Source organism: Epinephelus lanceolatus, chromosome 20 (assembly GCF_041903045.1).
Source record: "Epinephelus lanceolatus isolate andai-2023 chromosome 20, ASM4190304v1, whole genome shotgun sequence".
Classification (NCBI taxonomy): Eukaryota; Metazoa; Chordata; class Actinopteri; order Perciformes; family Serranidae; genus Epinephelus; species Epinephelus lanceolatus.
In genome coordinates, this window is record NC_135753.1 from 36,780,066 (window position 1) to 36,805,456 (window position 25,391).

At 43.2% G+C, this 25,391-nt stretch overlaps 1 protein-coding gene across 2 annotated transcripts in view; it reads right to left on the reverse strand.

Moving 5' to 3' along the window:
• Positions 1–321: 321 nt before the first annotated feature.
• The window catches only part of lancl2 (LanC lantibiotic synthetase component C-like 2 (bacterial)), a 41,542-nt gene continuing 16,472 nt past the window's right edge, over positions 322–25,391 (reverse strand). The window contains exons 6-10 of one of the 2 annotated variants that reach the window (XM_033638819.2): positions 17,383–17,529; positions 13,686–13,868; positions 6,683–6,859; positions 5,275–5,347; positions 322–1,375 (exon numbers count right to left, since the gene is read on the reverse strand). In XM_033638819.2, the coding sequence (XP_033494710.1) occupies positions 1,299–1,375; positions 5,275–5,347; positions 6,683–6,859; positions 13,686–13,868; positions 17,383–17,529 (657 nt within the window). In that variant the 3' untranslated portion in view covers positions 322–1,298. The remainder of the gene's footprint in view (positions 1,376–5,274; positions 5,348–6,682; positions 6,860–13,685; positions 13,869–17,382; positions 17,530–25,391) is intronic. The other variant, XM_078162960.1, reaches the window with a different exon arrangement.

Genomic DNA, 25,391 nt, shown 5'->3' on the forward strand with positions numbered 1-25,391 from the left:
GGGGACTACGTTACCCTGTGCCAGACTGGACTCAGAAGAGACCGCTAACACGAACTGGACCCCTCCATCATATCACGTGGGACAAAGACAACACAGAGTGTGCAGGAGCTGAAATAACATCATCAAAAATGAACGCTAAGTGGAAATGAGTGCTAACTTTAGCAAGCAAAGCACTAGCCTCTAGAGTGTTATAGGACTAAATAGCGCAACACGGCCTCCCAAATAATTAATGTTGTACTAAACACGACATGAGGCTGAAATACCTAATGACTGACACCAAAAACTAAATAGACTCGTCCAAAAAAGGGCCAACAAGGGCTTGTGTACAATACTGTATGACACTCTCTAGTCAGTCACCACAGAAGTGGACAGTCTTGTCGCAACATTCTGAACCAAAACTCACCAAAAACATTGTTATTGTCACTTGGAAATGAAAAAAATATGCACTATATCTGTCATATTATTGCAGTTCCTTACACAGAAATTAAAGAGAAACTTAAGACTTAACAGCTGATATACTGGTTAGCTTCGCAAATGTCTGGTGATCTTTAAACTATGCTTGTGTTCATAAAATGAAAGTTGACAGAGAAACCTTTCTCCACCATGTGACAAACACCTGGAGAAGTGAAACAGCACACCTACAAACACAGGAAGGGGAAATCACTACACGGACAGAATATGAGGCACCAAGAGCCAGTTACAGTGAGCATGCAGAGGCATAGAAATACCAAAACAGCTTTAGTTCACTTCACACACACACACGCACACACACTCACCCTCTTTCTTGGCCTAGGTGCTATGATATTAAAGGCTGAGGGTTAGAGTGTGTTCTTGTGTGTCCATGCCAGCTGGCGATTAATTGGGTGAGGAAGAGACATGGGGTCCATGTCTTTGCCCCAACACACTGGAGGATGACGGGGGACCTCAGAGCTGAAAGACTCACATGTTTGGACAGAGTTCCAATGATAGGCTCCGCAGGATGTAAGTGTCCATCTTCAGAAAGACAAATATGTCCTCTTCAGTCTGGCTTTTATTTTCACTGGATCAACAACATTCAACCTGTGGTTTTGTCCAAAATTAATCTTCCCTTTGTCCTTTTGCACATTATCAATATCATGACCCAACTCACACTGCTCAGTTCATTTTCAGTGTATTTCGGTCACTACTTGCTCATGACCCAGGTTGAAAGCTGCATCACAAATACATCCTTGTCCAGCTCTTGAGCAAAGACTCAAGTTTGGTCCAAAACACTTTGTCCCTCTTCCCCTTCATCATCCTCAGTCACATCAGTTGGCAGGTCAAAGCTCAAAGGCAGGGAAGCAGGAGGCTTCAGGCTCTGCCACCTCTGACAGGTAGTGGATGGCCCCCGCCATACCTGAGAGGAGAAACATCCATTACTGCCAGCCACTCAAACAGAAGATACATTTGTGCGAATGCGATGCCAGAAATGTAGAAAACATGTATTAAGTCGATTCAAAGAACTTGTTCACATTTTTAAGAAACCTAATCTGAAGCTTAACTCTGATAATTGGCAACTAATTTTGTGAAACGTCATATTTCTAATCTTTTGTCGTGTTTAACTTGCGTGTTGCGTGTTGTGAACATAACAGAACAAAATACGAATCAAAACTGTAATTTCTAATGACGACAGCAGGTGGGCGGCCTCGTGGGTCACCCGGTGCAGCTGGAGGTACAGTAAAGCGATGCCTGGAGTGAAGACAGCACACTGGGGATCAGTGATAGGCTGAGGATAACACATGGAATTAGCATGTCTTCAGTTTTATCGTGCTGACAACTAGTGATGACCAAATGAAGCCTCATAAAGCATTTTCTTTATTTTCTGAGCCCACTAGATGGCGCTTTTTGTTCAACAAAAGGTTGATAGCACACTGAATTGCCATTCTTTGAGCCTCTCTCTTTAAACCATGAGCGCCATCTAGTGGGCTCAGAAAAAAAAGACAGTGCTTCATGAGGCTTCATTTGGCCATCACTAATGACAACCAATATTTATGTCTATTTTTTATTTAGGAGAGGTAGTCACACGTACATCCATATTACCAGGTGCCGAGTAGAAAAGACGTGATCAGGATGAAAGAAAAGACTTGCAACACTGTAGCTGCTCCGAATAAAAAAAAAACAAAAAACTTTATTTTATCATCATAGTATAAAAGGACAACATTTCAAGCCTACCGGCTCTTCATCGGGTCACTCGTGTTGAGACATCTCAGCTAGTCACATTTATAAAATTAGCGGGCAACACCCATGGGTGTGGTCAACACATCAATAAATCAATCAATCCATATAACAACAAATACATCACAAAAATATTAGAAATAGGGGTTAATCCCGCATAGAAGTCAGCCTTAATGGTCCTGAAAAAACAAAATAACAACCACTGACAGCAGTAACTCCTTAAAAAGGAAACACAGAGAGGAGGCTAATAATAAATCTAATCTAAAGCCTCATAATATGTGCGAAGTGTTAGAGCAAATCTCTCTGTAATCACACAGCTTAACTTTATCTCAGATGAGGACAATAATAATGTCACTATTCAAAGTAAGTAAACAAAAGAAGGAATAGCAAAAATATGTAGGAAAAAAAATATACGAAAGAGCAACCATAATATTACCCAAAAAAATGTAGAAAATACTGTTGTGAACATAACAGAACACAATACGAATCAAAACTGTAATTTCTAATGATGACAACTAGTGATGGCCAAATGAAGCCTCATGAAGCATTTTCTTTATTTTCTGAGCCCACTAGATGGCGCTCATGGTTTAAAGAGAGAGGCTCAAAGAATGGCAAGTCAGTGTGCTTTCAGCCTTTTGTTGAACAAAAAGCGCCATCTAGTGGGCTTAGAAAACAAAGAAAATGCTTCACGAGGCTTCATTTGGCCATCACTAGAAGCAGGTGTAGATTTTGTTTGTACCTACTAAAACATCGGAGCTACTGACATATTGATGAATGCTGAAATACCAGTAAATTTCCTTCTGTGATCAATATACACACACATTTGCTCTGCTCATGTGCCTACCAGCAGAGAGAAGTGAGACGAGTCAGGTTAAAAAAGACTGACTCAACATAACTTCATGTTACTAGTCAGCTGGTCGCCAAGCAGCTGATGAATGAACCACAGATAAAGCATGACACTTATGAAGACCCTATTCTTCATTAATAAACGTTTCAGTCTTCCTATTTATAAGAGTCCGTGTTGGTTATCATGAGAGCACTTACTCCCGTTAGTCAGTAAAAGAAGACGTTGATTATTTTATAAAGCATTAAACTAAGTAGTATTTTGTATCTCCATAAACCTCTGATTAGACCCCCTGCCTCTGTGCAGTCAGTGGTTCGTTTCTACTGAAAGGAGCTTTTCTGCAGTGTTATGCTGCCAGTAGTATTCTTAGTTGTGTCTTTACAGCTTAGTGAAAAGCCTCTCTTAACTTCACACTGATAGAATTACACAGGGTGCTGTATACCTAGGATGAAAAGGTAGCAGCAGCAGACTGTGTGAATGAATGTTTGTAACACAGATTACAGGTCTGCTATTACACTGAACAAAAATTAAAACGCAACGTTTTTTTGCTCTCGTTTCTTCACAGGTATAAGTTCAAGAGCTACGATTCTTTTATGCACTCAAATGATGTATTTCTCTCAAGTTTTGGTCTCAAATTTGATAAAATCCACGTAAGTGAGCACTTCTTCTTTCACAAGACAATCTATTCAGGTGTGACATATCAAGATGCTGATTACAGAGCATCATTACTACACAGGTGAACCTCGGGATGGTCACAATCAGTATCAAATTTGGTGCTTTAATCACCAAATGAAGGATTGATCTATCTGCTCATGTTGATGTTGTGAACAGAGTGCCCCATGGTGGCGGTGGGGTTATAGCAGTGATGGCCAAATGAAGCCTCATGAAGCATTTTCTTTATTTTCTGAGCCCACTAGATGGTGTTCAGGGTTTAAGGAGAGAGGCTCAAAGAATGGAAATTCAGTGTGCTTTCAACCTTTTGTGGAACAAAAAGCGCCATCTAGTGGGCTCAGAAAATAAAGAAAATGCTCCATGAGGCTTCATTTGGCCATCACTAGGTTATAGTAAGGACTGGCATCACAGAGAACAAAAACAGATGGATTTTATTGATGATGGTTTGAAGGTACAGATACTGTGGCGAAATCCAGAAACCCACTGTGGTTCCATTCATCCACCGCCATGACCTCATGTTGCAGCATGATAATGCACTGCCCCATGTTGCAAGGATCGGTACACTACTCCCCGAAGCTGAAAACATCCCTGCTTTTGCATGGCCTGCATCCTTACCAGACATTAAGCATGTATGGGACGCTCTGGGTCAGCGTGAATTACAGCGTGTTCTAATTCCTGACAATATTCAGCAACTTCACACAGCCACTGAAGAGAAGTGGACCAACATTCAACAGGCCTCAATCAAAAACCTGATCAACTCTGTGTGACAAAAGGCGTCACACCAGATTGTGACTGATTCTTTGGGGTATCTGTGACTAAAATAAAAATGCATTTCTAGTGCTAGTCATGTGGAATCCTAACAAATGTCTTTGAAAAAATGGCACATTATCAGTCACCATTTATTGTGACCACCCAAAGACACACCTGTGTGTAATGATGCTGTTTAATCAGCATATTGATGTCACACCTAGTGATGGCCAAATGAAGCTTCACTAGTCACACCTGTCACTAGTCACGCCTGTCAGGTGAATGGATTATCTTGGAAAAGAAAAAGTGCTCACTGACATGGATTTTAACAAATTTAAAAAATGACAAAAATTTGAGACACATGTATCTATTGTGCATTAAAAGTCTTAAGCCCAGTTCAGACCAAAGATTAGTTACAAGACAAGTTGAACGTGCAACTACTTGCAATGTGCCGTTCTGTAGTATGGCCAAATGAAGCTTCATGAAGCATTGTCTTTATTTTCTGAGCCCACTAGATGGCGCTTTTCGTCAACAAAATGTTGAAAGCACACTGAATTGCTTCATGAAGCTTCATTTGGCCATCACTACCATTCTGCAACATTCCTAAACTATTTCGTCTCGTCACAAATCTTTGGTCTGAACTGGGCTTTGGATCTTTTACTTCAACCGGTGAAATATGAGAGCGAAGACAAAAGTGTTGCATTTAAATCTCTGCTCTTTGTACATTGATTCAATCGATGGGGCTTGTGCAGGGGAAGGAAATGTCAGAGCAGTTTATCATCAGTCTGGTGGAAAGCTGAAAGATAAATACTTGATACCTTCAAAAAGAGAGTAGGGTCTGTCTGGGATGCGACAGCCGTGGGTCCCATAGGCCAAACACCACTCAGCAAACTGGAGGAAGGAAATATGAACATGTTTATATACCTCCTTCTGCATGTCTGAGAAAATGTGAAGAAAATTATACATCAAATAATTTCTTCATTAAGTCAGAGCCACCAACAACACATTCAGTGCATGTAATTTATTCCAGCATCAGAACATCTACTGTCTTTAAGCTGATCATTTCAACTTCTGCACCGAAATCTAACTCATTTTGGGGAGGAGGACTTGAAATATGATTCCATCCAATCAACAGACAGTAGACCATCGAGGCTAACGGTTGTTAATGGTAAGGAAATGTACATTTCACCGCAGTCCTGCTGTAAAATAAAATACAGCTGCTTCATAACAGAAATAATGAATTCAGTTAAACAGTGTGAAGGCTGTTTGGTCGCAACAGGAAACTGAAATAATGTACTGTTAAACAACTTGAACTCTGATGAAGGTGCACGACATGAGCAGCTTACAAGGCTGTTACATAGAAAACATTATGCAACTCATTATTTATTTATTTTTTACCATTTTACGAGTATCTCAACCTTTAGCTGACAAAAATGTTAAACACTGCCGCTTTAAATAGAACTTAACAGACTCAGCATCACACTCCTATAACGCTACCAGACTACTGATGTGTGCATCCATTTTAAGGGTGCTCCTTGTTGTTATTAATGTCATGTTAATTCATTCTAAAGGCCCGAACATACTTGGGCGGAACGTACGCGGAACGGACTCCGCGGAGGTCCGTGTGGACTCAAAGCGGATGTCCGCAAGCCCTGTGCGCGCAAAGCTCAGATTTTACGACCGCGCGGACTCCGCTCTGTGCACCAGTGACTGCTCGGCATGTATTTTTCACAATGCGGGGATTTTTCACAGACATTTTTACAGGAAACTACAACGCGGAACTGCGCTCGACTATGGAAGCCCGAATGACTGCAGACATTCCTCACGGAGTCCGTTCCGCGTACGTTCTGCCCGAGTATGTTCGGGCCTTAACACAGTCGGCATTTAGAGATGGCCAAATGAAGCCTCATGAAGCATTTCCTTGATCACACTGCCATTCTTTGAGCCTTTCTCTTTAAACCATGAGCGCCATCTAGTGGGCTCAGAAAATAAAGAAAATGCTTCATGAGGCCATCACTACTGGCATTTTTTAATTCCTAACCATCACCTAACAATGATGGAGCTGCCGGCGTCACATGATTACGTCTGATGCTGCGTAACTACTTGTTCACACTCTATGCGTTCAAGCATTTCTACAACTGGCCCAAGTATGTTTTCAAATCAGTGACTCTTGTTGTTTTTTGTACTCCCAGTTCGGTAAGTCATGATGCTGTAACTTGTTCCTACCTTGCAGACGCGGTACAGGTATTTCTTCTCCTGCGTGAGCTTGTAAAGGGACAGGAAGGCGTAGCCGTTGCCAGCGGTGCCGTGGCAGATGCCGTAGCCTTTCCTGAGCAGGCCTCGCTGCCAGATCACCTCAGCACAGTCTGCAGCCTCCTTCAAGTACTTCTCCTCTTTAAACACCTGGGGAGACACAGATGAAGCAGAATGAATCGTCAAACCTGGAACACAGGAAGAGCTCACAACAACCGCTGTTCTTGCAAATCGAAGTCATGACAGACGTCGCTGCTCATTCCTTGTGGCATCAGTCAGGATTTGTCATCTTCTAAAGTTTTGTCTACTTTGGACCAGGTAGTCGTCTCATCTGCTGAAATCACTGTTTCAAAACAACAATACTTTTTTTGGCATCAGAACCGGAAGGAGTCACAACCCTCGAATCATTTAAGCCACACCAGATATAAAAACATCGCTGACAGAATGGTTGGTGTGTTGTATCTCTCCCTGGAGGACAGATAAGAGCTGAGCCCACAGAAAAGACTGAATGCTCCCACATGCCCACACCTCATTAGAAGGTAATAAATAGGGCTGAACAATTAATCCAATTCAAACAGACAAGGTCGGAAACACCTGCTCCTGTGGGCTTCACGTGCCCACACACTGCACTGCGCTCCATGTGACATATGTGAAGGAGAGTAGGTAAAGAAAAAAACTGGTAAAATGCCACTTGTGAGCTTTGATGCTCACAGAACTGTTGTGAGAAAATGACGAAGGTCAGGCTTCACTAAAACTCACATATTTACATATTACAGTGTTGTAAGAGTAGTGAGGCCCTTTGTGTGCAAAGCAAGCGTGTGGTAGACCAACAGACAGACATTGTCCAGTGTTTCCTTTTCACACATGTAGCACAGAGCAGGAGAGGCTCTGTGTCATAAAGCTCTGTGATATGACCACAAATCAATATCATGATTAACTGAATATTTTACCTCGATTATGATTAAGGAACAATTATTACCTCCACCACGGAGGTTATGTTTTCGCCGGCGTTGGTCTGTTTGTCTGTTTGTTTGTCTGCAAAATAACTCAAAAAGTTCTTAACGGATTTTGATGAAATTTTTTTAGGAAAGGTGGATAATGGGACAAGGAACAGAGGATAAAATTTTGGTGGTGATCGGTTGAAGCAAAGTGGATAAAATAATAAAATTGCGGGAAATCCGAGCTGCTTGATGGAGGTCTGCACTCTCCGAGTGCTCTTCTAGTTTTGAAATGAAAACGTCCTGCAAGAAAGGCCACATTTTGGTTTTAATGTCAAAAGCAAGTTCCTTAAAAAGCTAGATAATAAATATCTTGCATTCCTTACAAACAAAATGAATTATTTTAGATATTGCCATGTGAAAATTGAAAAATAACCTGCATCTCTTCAGAAGGTTTTAGGTTCTCTAAAATGGTATAAAATAAATAATTTCCATCTCTTGCAAACAAAATACATTTTTAATTATGGCATGTCAAAAGTAGAAAACTAACTTCACTGCTTCAAAAAGGTCACACTTTAGATTTAAAATGAAAATCAAGATCTCTAAAACAGCATAAAATAAATCATTTTCATCTCCTACAAACAAAATAAATTTAAAACATTACCACGTGAAAAGAAGAAAATAATTTGTATATCTCTTTAATAACTTAATGCAACTTCCAACACAAACTAGCCCGCCTCCTGCTGATGTCAACACAGACCTGTTGTTCACAGTGTAGCATCATCAGGAAAACAATAGGGTGCGACTTCTGATGTGATGATAATGAGTTTACTGCGATCTTTCGTCCCAAGGAAGATGTTTTCCATTGTCCCCGCGACGCTGTTAGTCCGGAGCTGTGCTTTTTAACCTGCTCAAAATTGATCTGATGCAACGCAAAAACATCAGCCACTGCCATCAGTGAGTGTCATCGTATTTACGATAGGCCTACAAGGTGACTATCAGCTGATCGATTGGTGCATCCCTAAAATAAATTCATTCATTTCATAACAACATGTGAGTGTGGGCTACATGAAAGATGAGTTTATATGTTGACTGTATCCACTGTTGTGTTGGTCACTGATTTACTGCTTGTGTATGTGAATAATAGACGATAAGGAATGTCTTTTAAAAAAAAACTGCTGAATCGTAATACAGATCTAAAAAAATATCGCAATTAATTAGATTATTTCCCCACACTGTTCAGGCTCAGTAATAAATCTGATCCAGAGAAAAGCGTTGCCGTTACATTTAATAAGGGAGCTGACAGATGACCTGTCAGACATGTATGAAGCTGCTGAGATGAACGCAGACACGGAGTGAACGCAGTGGGAAGCTGACAGCATTTCTGATTGGGTGTGATGATAAAAGCCGGCCTCCCGCAGCACTGTGAGGCCTGTGATGGCTTCAAACAGGAAGCAGAGCTTTGAACAGCAGCAGCCTGTGTTCATGGAGAGAAAGGGACAGAGAAGGACACAGACTGCAACCTCAAAAAATGTGTTTATCAATTAGTTGATAGAATTAATTACTGTGATAACTGATTAGTCCTTCGGTCATTTATCAGGCAAAAACACCAAACATATTTAATCCATTGATAAATGATGAAAAATTGTTAGTTGAAGCCATAAACACAACCTCAGCCGCATTAAGTAAAAGACTGATATGTCACAATCACGCTCAAGTGTTCTCACGGCAGCATTTACAAGAGGACCAGATCAAATGCCTTGTGTGAGAAAGCTGCTCTTGATTGGTCAGAATTTCCATGTGGGAAAAATCCAGGAAGTAAAGCAAACGTTGAAGAAGAGTACACTTGCAAGATAAATGTGACACTTTCTAATGTCACAATGGAGGGACAACTACGCAGGTTGATTTTAGCGCTGCTCATCGTGGACTATATTGCTGTCATTGTTCATTTTAGTCAAACCATACAGTTTGAAAACGAGGTGCGGCTCCAACTAGAAAACAATGTTTTGATGCATTGGATGTGCTGAATGTGCATATTAAGGCAGTACAGGAGGAGGTGCACATTAATAATCCTCCAGGACTGTAACATGCTCATGTTTAACCCAAACAATGTGTCATGTGACTGCAGTTGCTTCACATCCAGGTCGGAACACCTTCTCACCACAAACCAACCGCACCAGAGTTCCTTTGGAACCGGACTGACACCACCTCTTCAAGAAGGTCTCAGTCTGGTTGTTTTGAGTGCGATTGCTGTGTTCACACCTGTACAAACGAACCGCACTGAGGAGGGAACCAAATTTGAGTCTGACTGAACTGAACCAAACAGGGCAGGTGTGAAAGCAGCCTTAGAGACTGAAAGGTTTAACGCCACCCCAGAGGAGGTGTGCTGTCCTGTATATGGAGAGTTAAGGATGTACTTTTTTGAGTAAAATGACCTCTATTTATGTTGAAAAAATTTAGTTTTGTTTCAGAGGGGTAACCTTTTTAGTGTCTGAATGTCTTTGCCAGGCCTGAGATACAAGGCTGAGTATTTTGTTTAACGGACTGAGCAGTAAAATAACCGTAATTTGGTTTGATCACTGCAGCGTCATTGTAAACCCATGAGGGTTCAGCACATGTTTGTGTGCATGACACAATAAATAAAGACAAAATCAAATCAATCATCCATTCCCATACTTTTTACCTAAATGTGGATTAAATATGTATCTGACACACAATTTAGTTTTCTTCATCTAAATACTGAAGGTCTGTATTCAAACTATTAAAGTTGATAAGCTTGTGAAATAAAGGAGTCTGAGTGGGAGAATGCGACTCCTGAAACTGTCTTGACATGATCAGCTGAAGATCAGATGTATCACTCTGGATTTGTCAGAACTACAGAAACACTCGGTCCATTCGTGGTGCAGTGTTGTCACAGAGTGATGCTCCTATCGGCTCATAAACAATCTTTGAAGAGGACACAAACTCACACAGAAACCAAACAACAGTCAGGTTTAATTTCAGCCTGACATCAAATTACTCACATAATAAACCTGAACTGGTGACAGCTGGTATACCTTGATATATTACCTTGGCTAGCTTGGCTAATTTTGCCAACTCACCAGTGCAATTAAATCATTTTCTGCTGCAGTGTGTAGCCTGACTGTCACCAGAGAGAAATGCTCCAACAACAGCAGGCTGAGGTGGACAGAAGAGCAGAGAGGACGTGAAGATCAGATTTTGATCTGCTTTGTTCTAGATGATACTGATCCATTAAAATATGTCTGGGTGGACTCCAGATAATGGTCCTCAGGGTCAGCTCTAGACATCTCCAGTAAACGGAACAAACAGGCGACAGAGGCAGGAAAGTCTAGAGCTGCTCCATCGACAATGAATGGTGCAAGATGCTCTAGATGACACTGAGAGAACCCAGGGGAATGCGGGTACATTTTAGGTTTCAGAGCTGAGAACACTACAGCAGAATAAAGCTCCTTCAGGTATAAAAAAAGGCTCCAGACTTTATAATCGATGCTATCACAAGTTTGAGACCTTAGCCCTGTTTCCACTTTCAGTCCAGCACCTTTGGAACCAGCAGTAACCCTTCAGACGTGGTACCTAGACCCTCGGTCTGTTCAGACAGTCCTCTTAAATGTGGGCGGGGTTGTTGTCACTCACTGCTCCGTCCAGCACTCGCTGTATTTCCTCATCAGCGGTGACACAGATGGAAGTCTGCACCTGGTTTATCGTCCACAGAACGAGGCTGCACGCCCACATTTTCACAACAAAATAGAACAGGCTGCAGTGAGAGTCTCTCTCCATGGGATATTTAAAAATAGCAGCTTTGTGCATTTAGTCCTTCTCAGGCAAGCTCAGGGGTTTAGTGTTGCTGTAGCCCACAGGAAGTGAGGATTAGAATATATGACCTTCACATAATCCGCTCCAAATTCATCTATATTTTTAAAGTCATTACTAAAAGTGTGTGTCATATAAAAACTAAAGTGATGGTCAAAGTTGTCACAGTGAAATTTAAGGTGTGCTGATGGATTCACGTCATCAACTCATGCATTGAGTAACATTACAAGTTAACGTTCCACCTTAAAAGTTGCCGGCAGTCGGCCCAGTGAATGAAGTTATTTTTTCTCAGACTCCAGCTGCTGTGAGAGGCAGCAAAACATCCTTTCATTTTATAGTTACAGTTTACTAATAAAACTCTCCACAGTATGAACAGTGGTTACATGAGCCTCAAAACCAGACACAACTCAGCCCTGAGCAGAGTGACCGTCCTCTACTGACCAATCAGACTGCAGTGTTCACAGCTCCACCTTTTAGTACCAGATCTGTGTGCTAGGTACCCCAACAGAGGGGGGACCAAACATGGGGACGCTAAGGAACGCTTCTGTTGGTACCATCCACAACTTTTTACAGTGGAAATGTACATAAAGTGTACTGAACTGAACTGAACCGTCCTGCTCGGTGGAAACGGGGCTTTACTTCTCTGGTTTCTGGCTTTATGAGAGAGTAACTCATGTTCACAAATATTAATCTAACTTTTCAATGCCATGGAAATAATATATTGGAATCTGTAATTTTGGTAGTCTCGCCACCAGATATTCAGAGATCTCCGGCTTCTGATAGTCTGGGGACACTCCTTTCTAAAGTGTGTTTAACACACCGGAGAAAACGGCCGGCAACAAAGCAACGCCTCTTGCATTTTTGAAAAGGACACGCCCTCCCGGAAATGTGCGCTCCCCCTTTTCTCGTCCGCAAGGACACAAACACACAGAGAGCTTGAAAATGGATGCCAAGAGATTAAACTCCGTTTTATCAAACGTGTGCTCAGTCCACAAGATTGTGGAAATGAAGGACTTACAGCGACCATTTTGTACTGCTACACGTGTTTCTAGTAGGACTATGTTTACAAGCACGAGTTCAGTGAGCCACCGAAGGACCGCCCTGCGGATTTACTATTGGTTCTGCAACGTAGGGAGTTTTTTTAAACTCTGAAATTGTATCCGCCCATCTAAACACAAATTCAGGGAGAAAGTCATCAGTCTTTAGTTAAGCAAAGCGTCTAAAGACGGACTTGTGAGTCTATAATTTTGGTGGTGTTCCCCTTTAAGATGAGCAAATCAATCATATAGCTGGGATACTGAAAAGCCATGTCATGTGGCACTCCTTTATTTTCTGCATTATTAGTGCTGCGTTCCTGTGACGGAGACAATTCCATGTTTAAAAAGTTTGTAATCTCTCGTTGTAATAACAGATATCCAACAGTATTGCTCGGTGAAACAACAACTGTCAGACATGCTCATGTTCTCTGAAACCAAATCAGTATTTGGTGTGTAACGCCAGCTTTAAACACACACTACAGCTGCAGCAGCTTACCTGAAACCTTCACTGACAAACCACATGATTGAAATGCTTCTGGTGCAACAACAAACTAGAGCTGTGTTGTGTGTTCTGTTAACAGTGAGACAGTGATAAGCAACCATGTCTCCCATTGTGCTTTGTTCTCTGTGTGGTGCCAAAGAGTCTCTGTGTTAGTGAGAGGAATGAAAATGCCGGAATAGCAGTGCATTAGCTGCCAAGTGGCTCCCTAATGGGCCAAGAAAAGAAGAAATTAGCCCACAATGCATTACTGCAGTATGCATGTGTGTGTGTGTGTGTGTGTGTGTGTGTGTGTGTGTGTGTGCACAGCAAGGTTATTAAAATGCAGGATTGCTGGTGGTTAGTCAGGAGGGAAGAATTCTTATTCTGCCTTTGTCATAATCCCCTCACAAGTTCAGCAGTGACAACATAAAGTGTGTGTTGAATAAAATCGATTAACAACTTTTACAAGTGTTCTCTTGAAAGTGGCAGCTGCACATGCCAACATATCTGGAGCACAGTGTGATGTCCATGCAGTGCAGAGCCGTGCCACAGGGGGCCAGTGTCGGACAGGGTGGTTTCACACAGCAGCAGCTTTCATGTCAGGTCAGTCCAGACAGATTCTGTTTACCGCTGCTTCACTGGTGATGTTACTGCACAATGTGAAGCACACGGCACAACGCCAGTCTCACCTTATAAGCCATGATGAACATATGGATGACACCAGGGGCTCCGTGGCACCAGTGAACCAGACGGTCACTCTCGTTACTCAGCGATGACGGGAAGTTCCCTGAACGGAACCTCTTGTGGCGGACGTAGTCGATGCTGGGACGGACCAGCTCCGACAGGATGTCTGAGTGGACCTTAGCTCCTGGCTAGAGACAGACAGAGACCATGTTAAGTTAAATCATTACTGGTCATCACGGTGAATCATCGCCTTCTTGTAGCTGTAGTCAACTGTGTGTAGACACTGAGACAGCAAAATATATGATAAAATATGTTTGTTTTTTAATGAGGCTGTTCACCTGAGCTCAAGTTAACAGCTGTTCACAATAAACCAAACTGCAGCCTGCCTGGTACAGTGCAGGCAGATTGAGATCCACTTCATACTCATTCACAAGCCACATTTTGATCCAATCTCACAAAGAACTGATTTAGCTGAGCAGCCAACAGCACTTCTGTGATGTGTGCCTGTAAGAGTTAGCAGCTCCTCCACTGGCTCTCAGCCCAGGACAACGAGACCCTTCAAACACAAGACGTTAGACCAACAATAAAACACTGACCTACTGATTAATGTCCACTCATCAGAGGACGGGTCTCTTGCCAAGTAAAGACGCTGAATCACCAGAGAGCTGATTGAAAGGGTCTATGTGGCGAACGTCTGAGCATCAGTGTATCTTAAGGTGCGGACACACCAAACCGACATCAAAGAACTAGCAGCGACGAAAGCCAACTGTTGCGTCGTCTACGTCACCTCACGTCGCCCTGTGTCAGTTGCATTTGAACACACTACACGGACTACATCCGACGGCCAAGTAGCACGTACGTTCTGCGCCTGCGTGAGAGAGAGCGGAGTGAGAGAGTGGCACATCCTGTCAGCCGAGGGGTTTCCTATCTGTGCAGCCGAGCACCGCAGCACCTCCACGGACTATTACATCCAGACGGTCCCGGTGTTTCCTCCTCAGGCTCCACTTCACTCAGCTGCCCGATAAACCCGCTGCTTCTTCCCACTTTAACCTGAATAACAAACCAGGGCTCGGTGCTCCGGTTGGATCCAAACGGAGACCCGGGGCTAGCTCAGAGACTAGCGGAGGCTAACTGGCTGTGCTTCCCTCCTGTCATGCTGCGGCTAACGCTCCGCTAGCCGCTCCCAGCTAGCTCCGGTTTGTTATTCAGGTTAAAGTGTGAAGAAGCAGCGGGTCTGTGGAGCAGCTGAGTGAAGTGGAGCCTGAGGAGGAAGCACCGGTTAGCCCCGGTTTCACTACAGGCAGATTCACTCGCTACAGGGGCGAGGAAATAAAACCTGAACAGCCAATCAGAGTGATCTCTCTCATCGACAAGCTCCGCCGCCGATTCAATATGCTCAATCGGCCGAAAAGCAGTTGACACCGACAGCGCGGGACACACCGCAAAAACTAGGGCGACAGGCGCTCACCCAGCCCGACTTTGGTCGACAGTCGACTGTCGGCTTGGTGTGTCAGGGCCTTTAAACCCATTCTGACACATTACAATGAAAGGAAGGAGACCTTTGCCAAGGGGGCCTGACCTCAGACTGAAGAAGATTATCTGCAATGCAACGTTTACAGGAAATGTGGTTCTAATTCTGACGACAAGAGCCTGTGCTAATATCATAACAGCCAAATACTCATTTAGTTTTATAATTGTTCTCCAATCGAAGAAGATGTCCTCAGAGATAAGATGAAAGAATGAAGATTGGAACACGTCTGATGCTTACTGAAATCACTTGAATCACATTTTAAAGGCAGCGAACAGAACAAGCGTGCCGACTCAGGCAAAATGGCTGGTTTGCAGCCAAAGTGTGGCACTGCCTTCAATCACAGCAGTGTGCTGCTTCAGCCTGTCAAACAAGTCAATACACAGTGGACAGCAGAGCATAGGAATAGATTCTGTTTGAGAGAGAAGTCGTGGGCATGTAAGAAGAGCTATTGATAGACTAACAGCTAGATATGAGCCTCTTCAGCTGAGGTGACATTACACTACCGGGACTAAAATGTGATCAATATGTGCCTGTCATGTTGCTGTCGTCCAATACAGAGCAACTTCTGGCCTGATTGAACTGTTCAATGCAGCTAAATCCAGGAATTAAATCTGAATCTTTTAACACTTAAGATAAAAGCTTCATCATAGAAATCGACTACACTATTTCCATCAGCAATCAAAGACTGATTAACCAGACTAGCATGGAAGTGCTGATATGATCTCTGTCTCTGAGAGAGGCACTCTCTGTTCTCTGTCCTCACTGCAGGGAGCTCTGCATTTTTATAATCTCGTCACATCTTCAGCTGTGTCATCATCGTGTTGGTCATGTCAGGTCAGGTCGGTTTTATCGCCTGATTAGATTTGGTTTTAGATTTCAATTTTGGGTGGTGGCCGGGCTCAGCCTTAGGGATAGGGTGAGGAGCTCAGACATCCGGGAGGGACTCGGAGTAGAGCCGCTGCTCCTCCACATCGAGAGGAGCCAGTTGAGGTGGTTCGGGCATCTGGTAAGGATGCCTTCCAGACGCCTCCCTTGGGAGGTGTTTCGGGCATGTCCAACCGGGAGGAGACCTCGGGGCCGCCCCAGAACATGCTGGAGGGACTACATCACCCGGCTGGCCTGGGAACGCCTCGGGGTTCCTGCGGAAGAGCTGACAGAAGTGGCTGGGGAGAGGACTGTCTGGGCTTCTTTGCTGAGGCTGCTGCCCCCGCGACCTGGATCCGGATAAGCGAAGGACGACAAGTACGAGTACGAGTTTCTGCCTCTGCACCTTGACTTTATGTGAGTCTTGCGTATGATGTGACCTAAAAAGAAACCAAACTGTGCCTTGAAATGAAAACTGTTATAAACATGAAGCAGATTTGTGACCTATAAATATTTCATCTACCACAATGGACCAAAAATTAAATGACAGTGATGTCAAAGAGGAGGCTGGCAGTGACGAGCCCACAGAGAATTATCACCAACTGCGCGTTTGATCACGGGCTCCGATCACAGTAAGGTGCAGGTATCACATCCACTGTCCGAAATTAACTTTTTGACTCACTGGCCGAGGTGGCCAGTAGAAGGAAAAATCCACCAGCTAAGCATATTTTCACCGGCCAAAATGATAAATTGCCTTTTTGTGTCATGAATACATTTGCACGCTGGTGTAGTGGTTAGCACTGTCACTAGTGATGGCCAAATGAAGCCTCATGAAGCATTTTCTTTATTCTATGAGCCCACTAGATGGCGCTTTTTGTTCAACAAAAGGCTGAAAGCACACTGAATTGCCATTCTTTGAGCCTCTCTCTTTCAACCATGAGCACCATCTAGTGGCTCAGAAAATAAAAAAAATGCATTATAACTGCATATAAATAACACTAAAACGCGGTAGAGACTCAGCATGTTTTTTTCTTACACAACTGTTTCTGTACATTTAACTGCCAGTGTCGCAGATAGTCTGAGGGAAAATGTACCTGTTGTCGGCCCCTGGGGGGTGTAAATTTCGGACTCTAATCATGTCCATAAGTAAATTTCACTGTACAGTACAAGAGACACTAAGTGATTGAAGTCTTTCTAAAGTGTGGCAAGTGTCCAATATTTGACTATTTGCTTACACCACACACTGAAAACATGTCCAAGTTTACAAAGCCAACAACCACCCAGTGGAACCATTCAGCCTGTCTTACCTGCATGAGCATGCAATAGATGCCAGCCATGCCATGGGCAGCACCAATGTACTGCTTCTTGTGCCATTCGTAGAGCAGAGGGCAGCGGTCCGTCTTCTTCTGCTCTGCTGACATGTTCTTCCCTGATTCCACAATGGCAGTCACCACCTGAGGATTGGAGAGGGAGAAGGCAAATGATGGCTCTGACTGTATCCTGACAAAATGTGAGCTCTCTTCCTGGTAACTGAATTGACAGCTTAACAGCTTAATCTTGTGTCCTCAAGCTTTTAACTTGGAGAATGTTCACTCTCATCAAATCTGCTTCTGTCCAAATCCTTTGAAACTCTTTCGTGAATCTCATTAGGATTAGATTTTAACATTTGCAAATAACTAGCATTAAAAATAGATAAAACTTAGAGATCTGATTTACACAGATCAACCAAAACATTAAAACCAGGGGAAGTGAATAATCTTGGTACAATGCAGTGTCCTGCTGGGGAACCTTGGGTCCTGGCATATATGTCGATGCTACTTTACGCGCTCCACTCACCCAAACAACTTTGCAGACCAAGCCCCTCATGGCAACAACACTCCCCGAAGGTAGTGGCCCACCCAACAGGACACTGCACCATGCATCACCACAATAACTGCTCAGGAATGGCCCAAGGAACATGACAAAGATCTCAAGGCATTGACCTGGACTCCGAAGTCTCCAGTTCCCAATACAACTGAGCATCTGAGGGACATGCAAATACCTCAGACGTACCGCCCATCCACGGTGGGGCCTCTACAGATAGGAAATAGCTTTGACATGTCAAGGTATGGACACAGGAAGTCTAGGAATGCCCGGCTGTGTCTGGCACCAGGGTCTTCATGGCAGATTCTTTGAGTACTGTGGGTTGCGAGATGATGTACCAGCATGTCCCAAAGATGCTTGATTGGATTTGGATCTGGGGAATTTGGAGGCCAGGTCAAGGCTTTAAGCTCTTTGTCATGTTCCTCAGACCATTCCTGAGCAGTTTTTGCAGTGTGGCATGACACATTGTCCAGCTGGAAGGGCTACTGCCATTGGGGAGTACTGCTGCCACAAGAGGGTTTGCTTGGTCCACAGTGGTGTTTGGGTGGGTGGGGCGTGTCAAGAGGCATCTACAGGTAGATGAAGCAGGGTTGGTACTTTTTAAACACGCTTCAGACACCAGTACAAAGCTGGACAATTTTGGATGATGATGTTTAGTTAACCCAGCAACTGGGGATGCACATGCCAGTGCATTCTTAGTTTCTTAGAAGGAGACAGGAGACTGCAAGGTGGTGGCAGGGGAGTCAGCATCGGATGGTGATCTGTACGATGACTTTGGGGACTACGAAGAGGAAAAGAGTTAAAGCCAGGGATCGAATGGTGCAAACTGAAGAAGGAAGACTGCTGTTTGCCAGAAGAGGTGAGGGAGACAGCTAAGAGGGTACTTGGTGTGTCATCTGGGCAGAGGAAAGAAGACAAGGACACTTGGTGGTGGAATATAGAAGTAAAGGAAAGTACATGATGGAAGACTTTGGTGGAAAAGAAGCAGGACAGTCAGAGAGATGAAGGAAGTAGACAGGAGTACAGGAAGACTAGGTGCAAGGTGAAGAAAGAGGTGGCAAATGCTAGGGAAAAGTGAGTTGTATGAGAGGCTGGATACGAAGGAAGAAGAGAGGGCTCATACAGATTGGCCAAAATCGTACAGTCTTATATGGTATAAGGACATGGGATGCTGAATTTTAAGATTCTAAGTTAAGGTGATAAACTGTATGGACTTGACTTCCTTCCAGTTTTTTAAAATATAAAGAATTAATATCCAATTTCTCACTCTGCCTTTTTAGTTAAGCACAAGACTGCTGAACTTGCCGTACAAAATTATAGTCTAATGAAATCCAAGACAAGAGCGATAAGAATTCTAGTGGACGGCCCCTTAAGTGTTTGAATTTCTCATCTCAGCAGAGCTTATTTTTGGACATCTGGAATTACATTCAGACTATCCTTCACATGGATGATGAATTCACTGTGTAGAAACGGTTGTCGTGTGATGGAGGTCGTGCTGAGCATTAAAATGTAATGAAGCTAGAAAGGTCAATACAACGAATATGTAAATGTAAATATAAAAGAGGCTCTAACCTACAAAGGCTAATTCTGGACATGGAAGACTCTATTAACATTTGAAATCTGTTTAGGGCTAACCGAGTCCTACACACATGCATCACTGCCTCCCATAATGAAAGAGTCAATGTGGAAAAGTAACAGAAGGCCAAGCAACCCCTGAGAGGAGCAAATTAGCTGAGGTCAACAGCTGAACTCAATAACAGGGAAGCCAGAGATGAAATCACTTTCTCTGTGGGCACAGTGGAAACATGTGCTGTATATATGCGCTCATTTCTGCTGAGATCTGCTGCCTGAGCTGCAACTGTAAGGTCGCAGGTGCCAGGTCAGGTTTGGGCCTTTTTGTTGAGTTAAGCTTCAGTCGCCAGTCAAATTAGTTGTTTTTTTAAATGTCATTTATCAAGAAATGCCGCCATTCTCTCTCTGACTCAGCCAACCATCTGCAGCCATGCACGTCATGTGTTACAGATCAAAGATTCACAACGAGATGAAACCGTTTTAGAACGTTGCAGAGAAAAGTAGCAGCGGTATAAACTGACCTGTCTGAGCTCGACTCCAGCTGGCTGATGGTGTCACCTGCAACTCAGCTGGTCAAATTACCAGTGGCTGGTTTTAGAATGTAAAGCACGTCACCTGTTTCTCTAGCCAATCAGCTTGTAGTGAAGTCCGCTGGTCAAGTCAAAATGACGGCAGACAGCATGTTTGCTTGTTGCGGTAGAGGTGCAGAGGTAGTCCGTCCCCGCCGAGCCCTCTGTTTCCGTCCTCAAGGTGTGCCGGTGTGGGACGGTGGGTTGCTGCTGCTGCTCGCTGTATGTGTTTATGCCCCGCCCACACACGTTTATTTATATTATTGTGGCGTAATGATTATGAATACAGTCCATCTGATGCTGGTTTTGTTTCATCACTGTAGCCAGTATCTCACTATCACTATCCTCATTCAGATTTTAAGAAGCTACAAATTATATTCAGCCACAAAATAAGTCTGAAAAGCTGCAAATCTGAACGGAAGTACAGAGAGTTGTTGACTAGAGATGATACACCGTCTCATCGTGAGGTCACTTCCTGTCAACGTTACAGATCAGAAGCACAGAGAGTTGTTGACTAGAGATGATGCGCTGTCTCATGCTGGTCACTTCCTGTCAACGTTACAGATCAGAAGTACAGAGAGTTGTTGACTAGAGATGATACACCGTCTCATGGTGGTCACTTCCTGTCAACGTTACAGATCAGAAGTACAGAGAGTTGTTGACTAGAGATGATACGCCGTCTCATGGCGGTCACTTCCTGTCGACGTTACAGATCAGAAGTACAGAGAGTTGTTGACTAGAGATGATACACCGTCTCATGGTGGTCACTTCCTGTCAACGTTACAGATCAGAAGCACAGAGAGTTGTTGACTAGAGATGACACACTGTCTGATTTAGTTGCGCTGTTGAGAATCGGCAGGTTTTCAGAACATTGCAGAATGGCGCATTGCAAGTAGTTGCTGGTTTCAACTCATCTCGTTGCAAATCTTTGGTCTGATCTAGGCTTTAGGCACGTACAGAACTCTAAATACAACTAGTAAGACTATCGTCTCATGTCAGTGGTTTGGGTCCCTTTTCCTATGGCCCAATCTCATTTTTTATTTTTACCCCTACCCCTCATTTACAGAACAGAGTTACAAGGGGATAGTGGTTGAAATCTTTCCCTATGAAATGGGACAACCCTTCAACAGCCTAATACATCATCTGTAGGTGGCGATGGTGTCTACACAAACAAATGCAACTATGACAATAATAGTAACTCAATTACATGTGCCATATATCTGATGGGGATAGAAAAGCACGGAGACTCGCAATTCAGTCAAAATTAAGGAGCGATAATGGTTCATTTAGATGTGTCGTGTCACTGCTGACTTTTTCAAGATTCAAGCAAGTCAGTCCCTTATTCTGACCAAGTGTTTTTTGCCTTAACGCAACCATGCAGATGATTATGACAATAGTGTAGGACAACAAATGCAGTTAAATGTAAACAGCACAAGTGTGTGTGTGTGTGTGTGTGTGTAGGGGGGTGTGACAAGGGGCTGGAGGTTCTGAGTCAGCAGTTTGTGTTGTCCCCGAGCAGGATAGAGTGAGTGAAAAAGAAAGGAAAACTGTTCTGCTGCAGCAGCACTGCCTCTCATGACAGGGCAGATTTGCAGCCAGCTTGTTCATTTACACGTCCCTTCACTATTTTATGCATCTAAACTAACGTCCCGTAAAATGTGCACTTTAGAGTGGATAAATGACACTTATTACTGCCTGCGGTTGTATGCCTGTGCTTACCAGTCAAGTTTCTCTTATTTGCTTCACACACAGAAGATCTACATAATCAGCACAGTTTCAAGATTAGAGTCACCAATTCAGTATCTGACCAAATGTCTACCCTTCTGTTCCTGAGATATGACGTTAAAAAAGTGCCAGAAAAATGTTTTATGCTAAATATTATGATGTCACAGTGAAGTTGACCTTTGATCTTTTAGACATAAAATGTCATCCCTTCATTATTTTATCCTGTTAAACCTTTGTATGAAGTTTTGTCAGAATTAGCATTTGAATCCAAAAACGTATCAGTTTATCGTTGAGTCCAAGTGGACATTTGTGCCAAATCTGAAGAAATTCCCTCTGGGCATCTTGAGATATCGTGTTCACAAGGATGAGACATTCGTGCGTACGATGGACAACGCGAAAACATAATGCCTTCGCCACAGCTATCGCCAGCGTGGAGGCAAGAAAAAAACATTTTCATTTAAATTTATTCACACACATGAATCTTCATGGGCCTTTTTTATGCAGAGATTGCGCTGTTAGGCCGCTACAAAGTCCCTTCTTCATGCCTCCTTTGCATGTTGACACAGCACCAAACAACAAGAACATCATGCTGCTCTAGCATGTGATTTTAGACAGTACGTCTGCATCTTGGAAGCAAAAGAAGAGTGATGGGCGTGACGTGTAACACAACAGCGTCAGCCTCAAGTGTGACCTTTTTACCTTCCCTGTTACATGGCTGCTGATCTCGTCCTCTGCTCGAAGGGTAAGGAGCTCCCAGACCTCATTGTTCTCACAGACATTTTCAGCCGCTGTTTCTTCTTCGCTGAGTTAGCTGCTAAGTGCTATCAGTTGCTTTCGAAATCTCCTGGCAGTCAGTCATACACAAAACACGTCGTCAAAACATGACGCCCATTCCACCCATGATCTCATCCTGCCGGTTGTTTACAGACATTGTTTCTGCACTGTTACTACCAAGCAAGCCAGCAAAACGGTGATATTTACGCCTTGAACAGTAGTGCTGGCCAAATGAAGCCTCGTGAAGCATTTTCTTTATTTTCTGAGCCCACTAGATGTCGTTTTTTGTTCGACAAAAGGTTGAAAGCACACATTCTTTGAGCCTCTCTCTTTCAACCATGAGCGCCAACTAGTGGGCTCAGAAAATAAAGAAAATGCTTCATGAGGCTTCATTTGGCCATCACTATTGAACAGTCCAGGATGTACCCCACCTCATGCCCAATGTCAGCTGTGATAGGCTCCAGAAACCCTGTGACACTAAACAGGATAAGCGGTTACAGATAATGAATGAATGAAAGAATCTTCATGGGCTTCAAGACCGGCAGCCCACACACACACACACACACACACACACACACCCCTCAATAAGCAATCAACTGTCTCTCTTGAAAATGTAATTTAGGAGGAATTAATCTGTTTGCAGCTTAAATTAATCACTGTAAACAAACTGAAGCCTTTGGGATTCAGCAGCAAGAGGATTTACCAAGACAAATCTAATCTAAGAGTTCTGGATAGGACTCAGAGCTACTTGAACGTTTGGCTATCAGTGTATGTGAGACAGGCAGCCGCTGGGGCCTGGAAAGCAGTCTGCTGGTAAATGACATCATATAGCTTTAGAGTCTGTCAGTTTGTCGGCATATTTCAGTCAGTCTGATTCAACTCAATCAGTCTTGATTAATTCTAAAAATACTGTCTATATATTGATTATCTTTTTTGGAGGAATGAATGTGAACTAGGGGTGTGAATGTTTCAGTATCTCACAATTCAATTTGATTCTTAAGGTCATGATTGAATTCAAAATCAATTCTCGGTTCAAAACAATCCCCGATTCTGTACATAGGGGGGCTGAATTCAATCTCTACCCCAATCTGCTGTGCGCTGAGAGAGGTGGTGTGGCCCACCGCCACAGTTTAATATAATTAATTTGCCCCACTAGAGTGTCACGTCAGCATTCTCCTGCAAATAACCAACACCTTACTGAGCTAACGTTAGCAGGGGGCAACTAACCAGGAGCCATACTGCTTGCTGTAACTCGAGCTAGGTGATCTACAACAAAAGTCAGACAGGATGTGCAGCACTTTAATTTTGCTAGATGTAAAAAAAAATGTCTAAAGAATCAATTTTTGGAAGTTTTGGAAGTTAACCAACTCAGACTTGCAAACAATTTTTCCCCATCCCTAATGTGCACCACTAAAAGCAACACACTTTTTCAGAAAAATGTATTATAGGTCTCGGTTGATACCATGATATTAAATTACATTTAACATTGTATAGAATTGCATCTTTATTGACCACCTAGTGATGGACAAATGAAGCCTCATGAAGCATTTTCTTTATTTCATGACCCCACTTCAACAAAAGGTTGAAAGCACACTGAATTGCCATTCTTTGAGCCTCTCTCTTTAAACCATGAGCGCCATCTAGTGGGCTCAGGAAATAAAAACAATGCTTTGTGAGGCTTCATTTGGCCATCACTAACCACCACTATAACCATCTGCTGCAAAATTGGCCGTGGAACACAAGAAAAACAAGTCTGTCCAGATTTATGTAATATATTATGTAGTGAGGACTTTGAAGGAATTTAATGAAATGTATTTCCATTCCTGGGGAAATGCAAGTTATCACAATATTGACATGAATAGAACCAGTGAATAACCAAATCCAGTGAGCCTGTAGTGGACTACCAGAGGAATGGGAAGTCCCTTGTCCTGGTTGTTGTCCATGAACGACAGGAAGAAGGTTGACTTTTTGCCAATAAAATGTCATCACTTCATTATCTTATCCCATCAGACATTTGTGTGACATTTTCTCAGAATTATTTTGGTATGTATAAAATCCATCTTCTAAACTAACCACCTTTTTTAGCTCACTACTGGTGAGGCTCTGAGAGAAGTTTTACTTTTCACTGACTGTGAATCTAGCAGTGGATTGAACTTATTCTCTAATTAATTTTATTTCAGCATCGGACTGTGGGAGATTTGACTGTTTCTCAGTCAAGCAAATGCAGTGTCACAGCAGGACAGCAGCTTACTAACATAATATTTTGCCGAAGCAAACAGTTAGGTTGGCATTTGCTAGAAAAGACTCTCCCACACACACAGACACACACACACCATCTTCTTATTTCCCCCTTTCTTTTGGAGCTGGCACAAACTGGAGATACTGTATCTGGCTGCAGCCCAAACAATAGTCACTCCTCAAAAACACACCCCTCAGCTGAAACCCTCTGTTCAGCACCAAGCGTCTACACTTCAAGCTGTCAGTCAGAGAGGCTAAATCCTGACATGAAGAAGAAGTCTCAGAGCACTTCAAAGAGAGCAACACCAAAGTAAGAGTTAAAAGAGAAAAACACATTTCTTAACAGCACCCTGGAGCACAGCCACTGTTTGGTAAAGTGTGCAGAGTGCTGCCGTGCTGTGTGTGGCGCTGACAGGTATATGAGCACAAATGATGGGGAGATGAACAGCAGTGCAGTGCTGCAGGAAACTGGAGCTTTAAAGCTCCACATTTTTATTCCTTCATCAGTCATAATAATACCTCTATCTAACACTTCTGTGAGCCCAGTGCTGCTGCCCACTCTCCCAGCCCTTCTG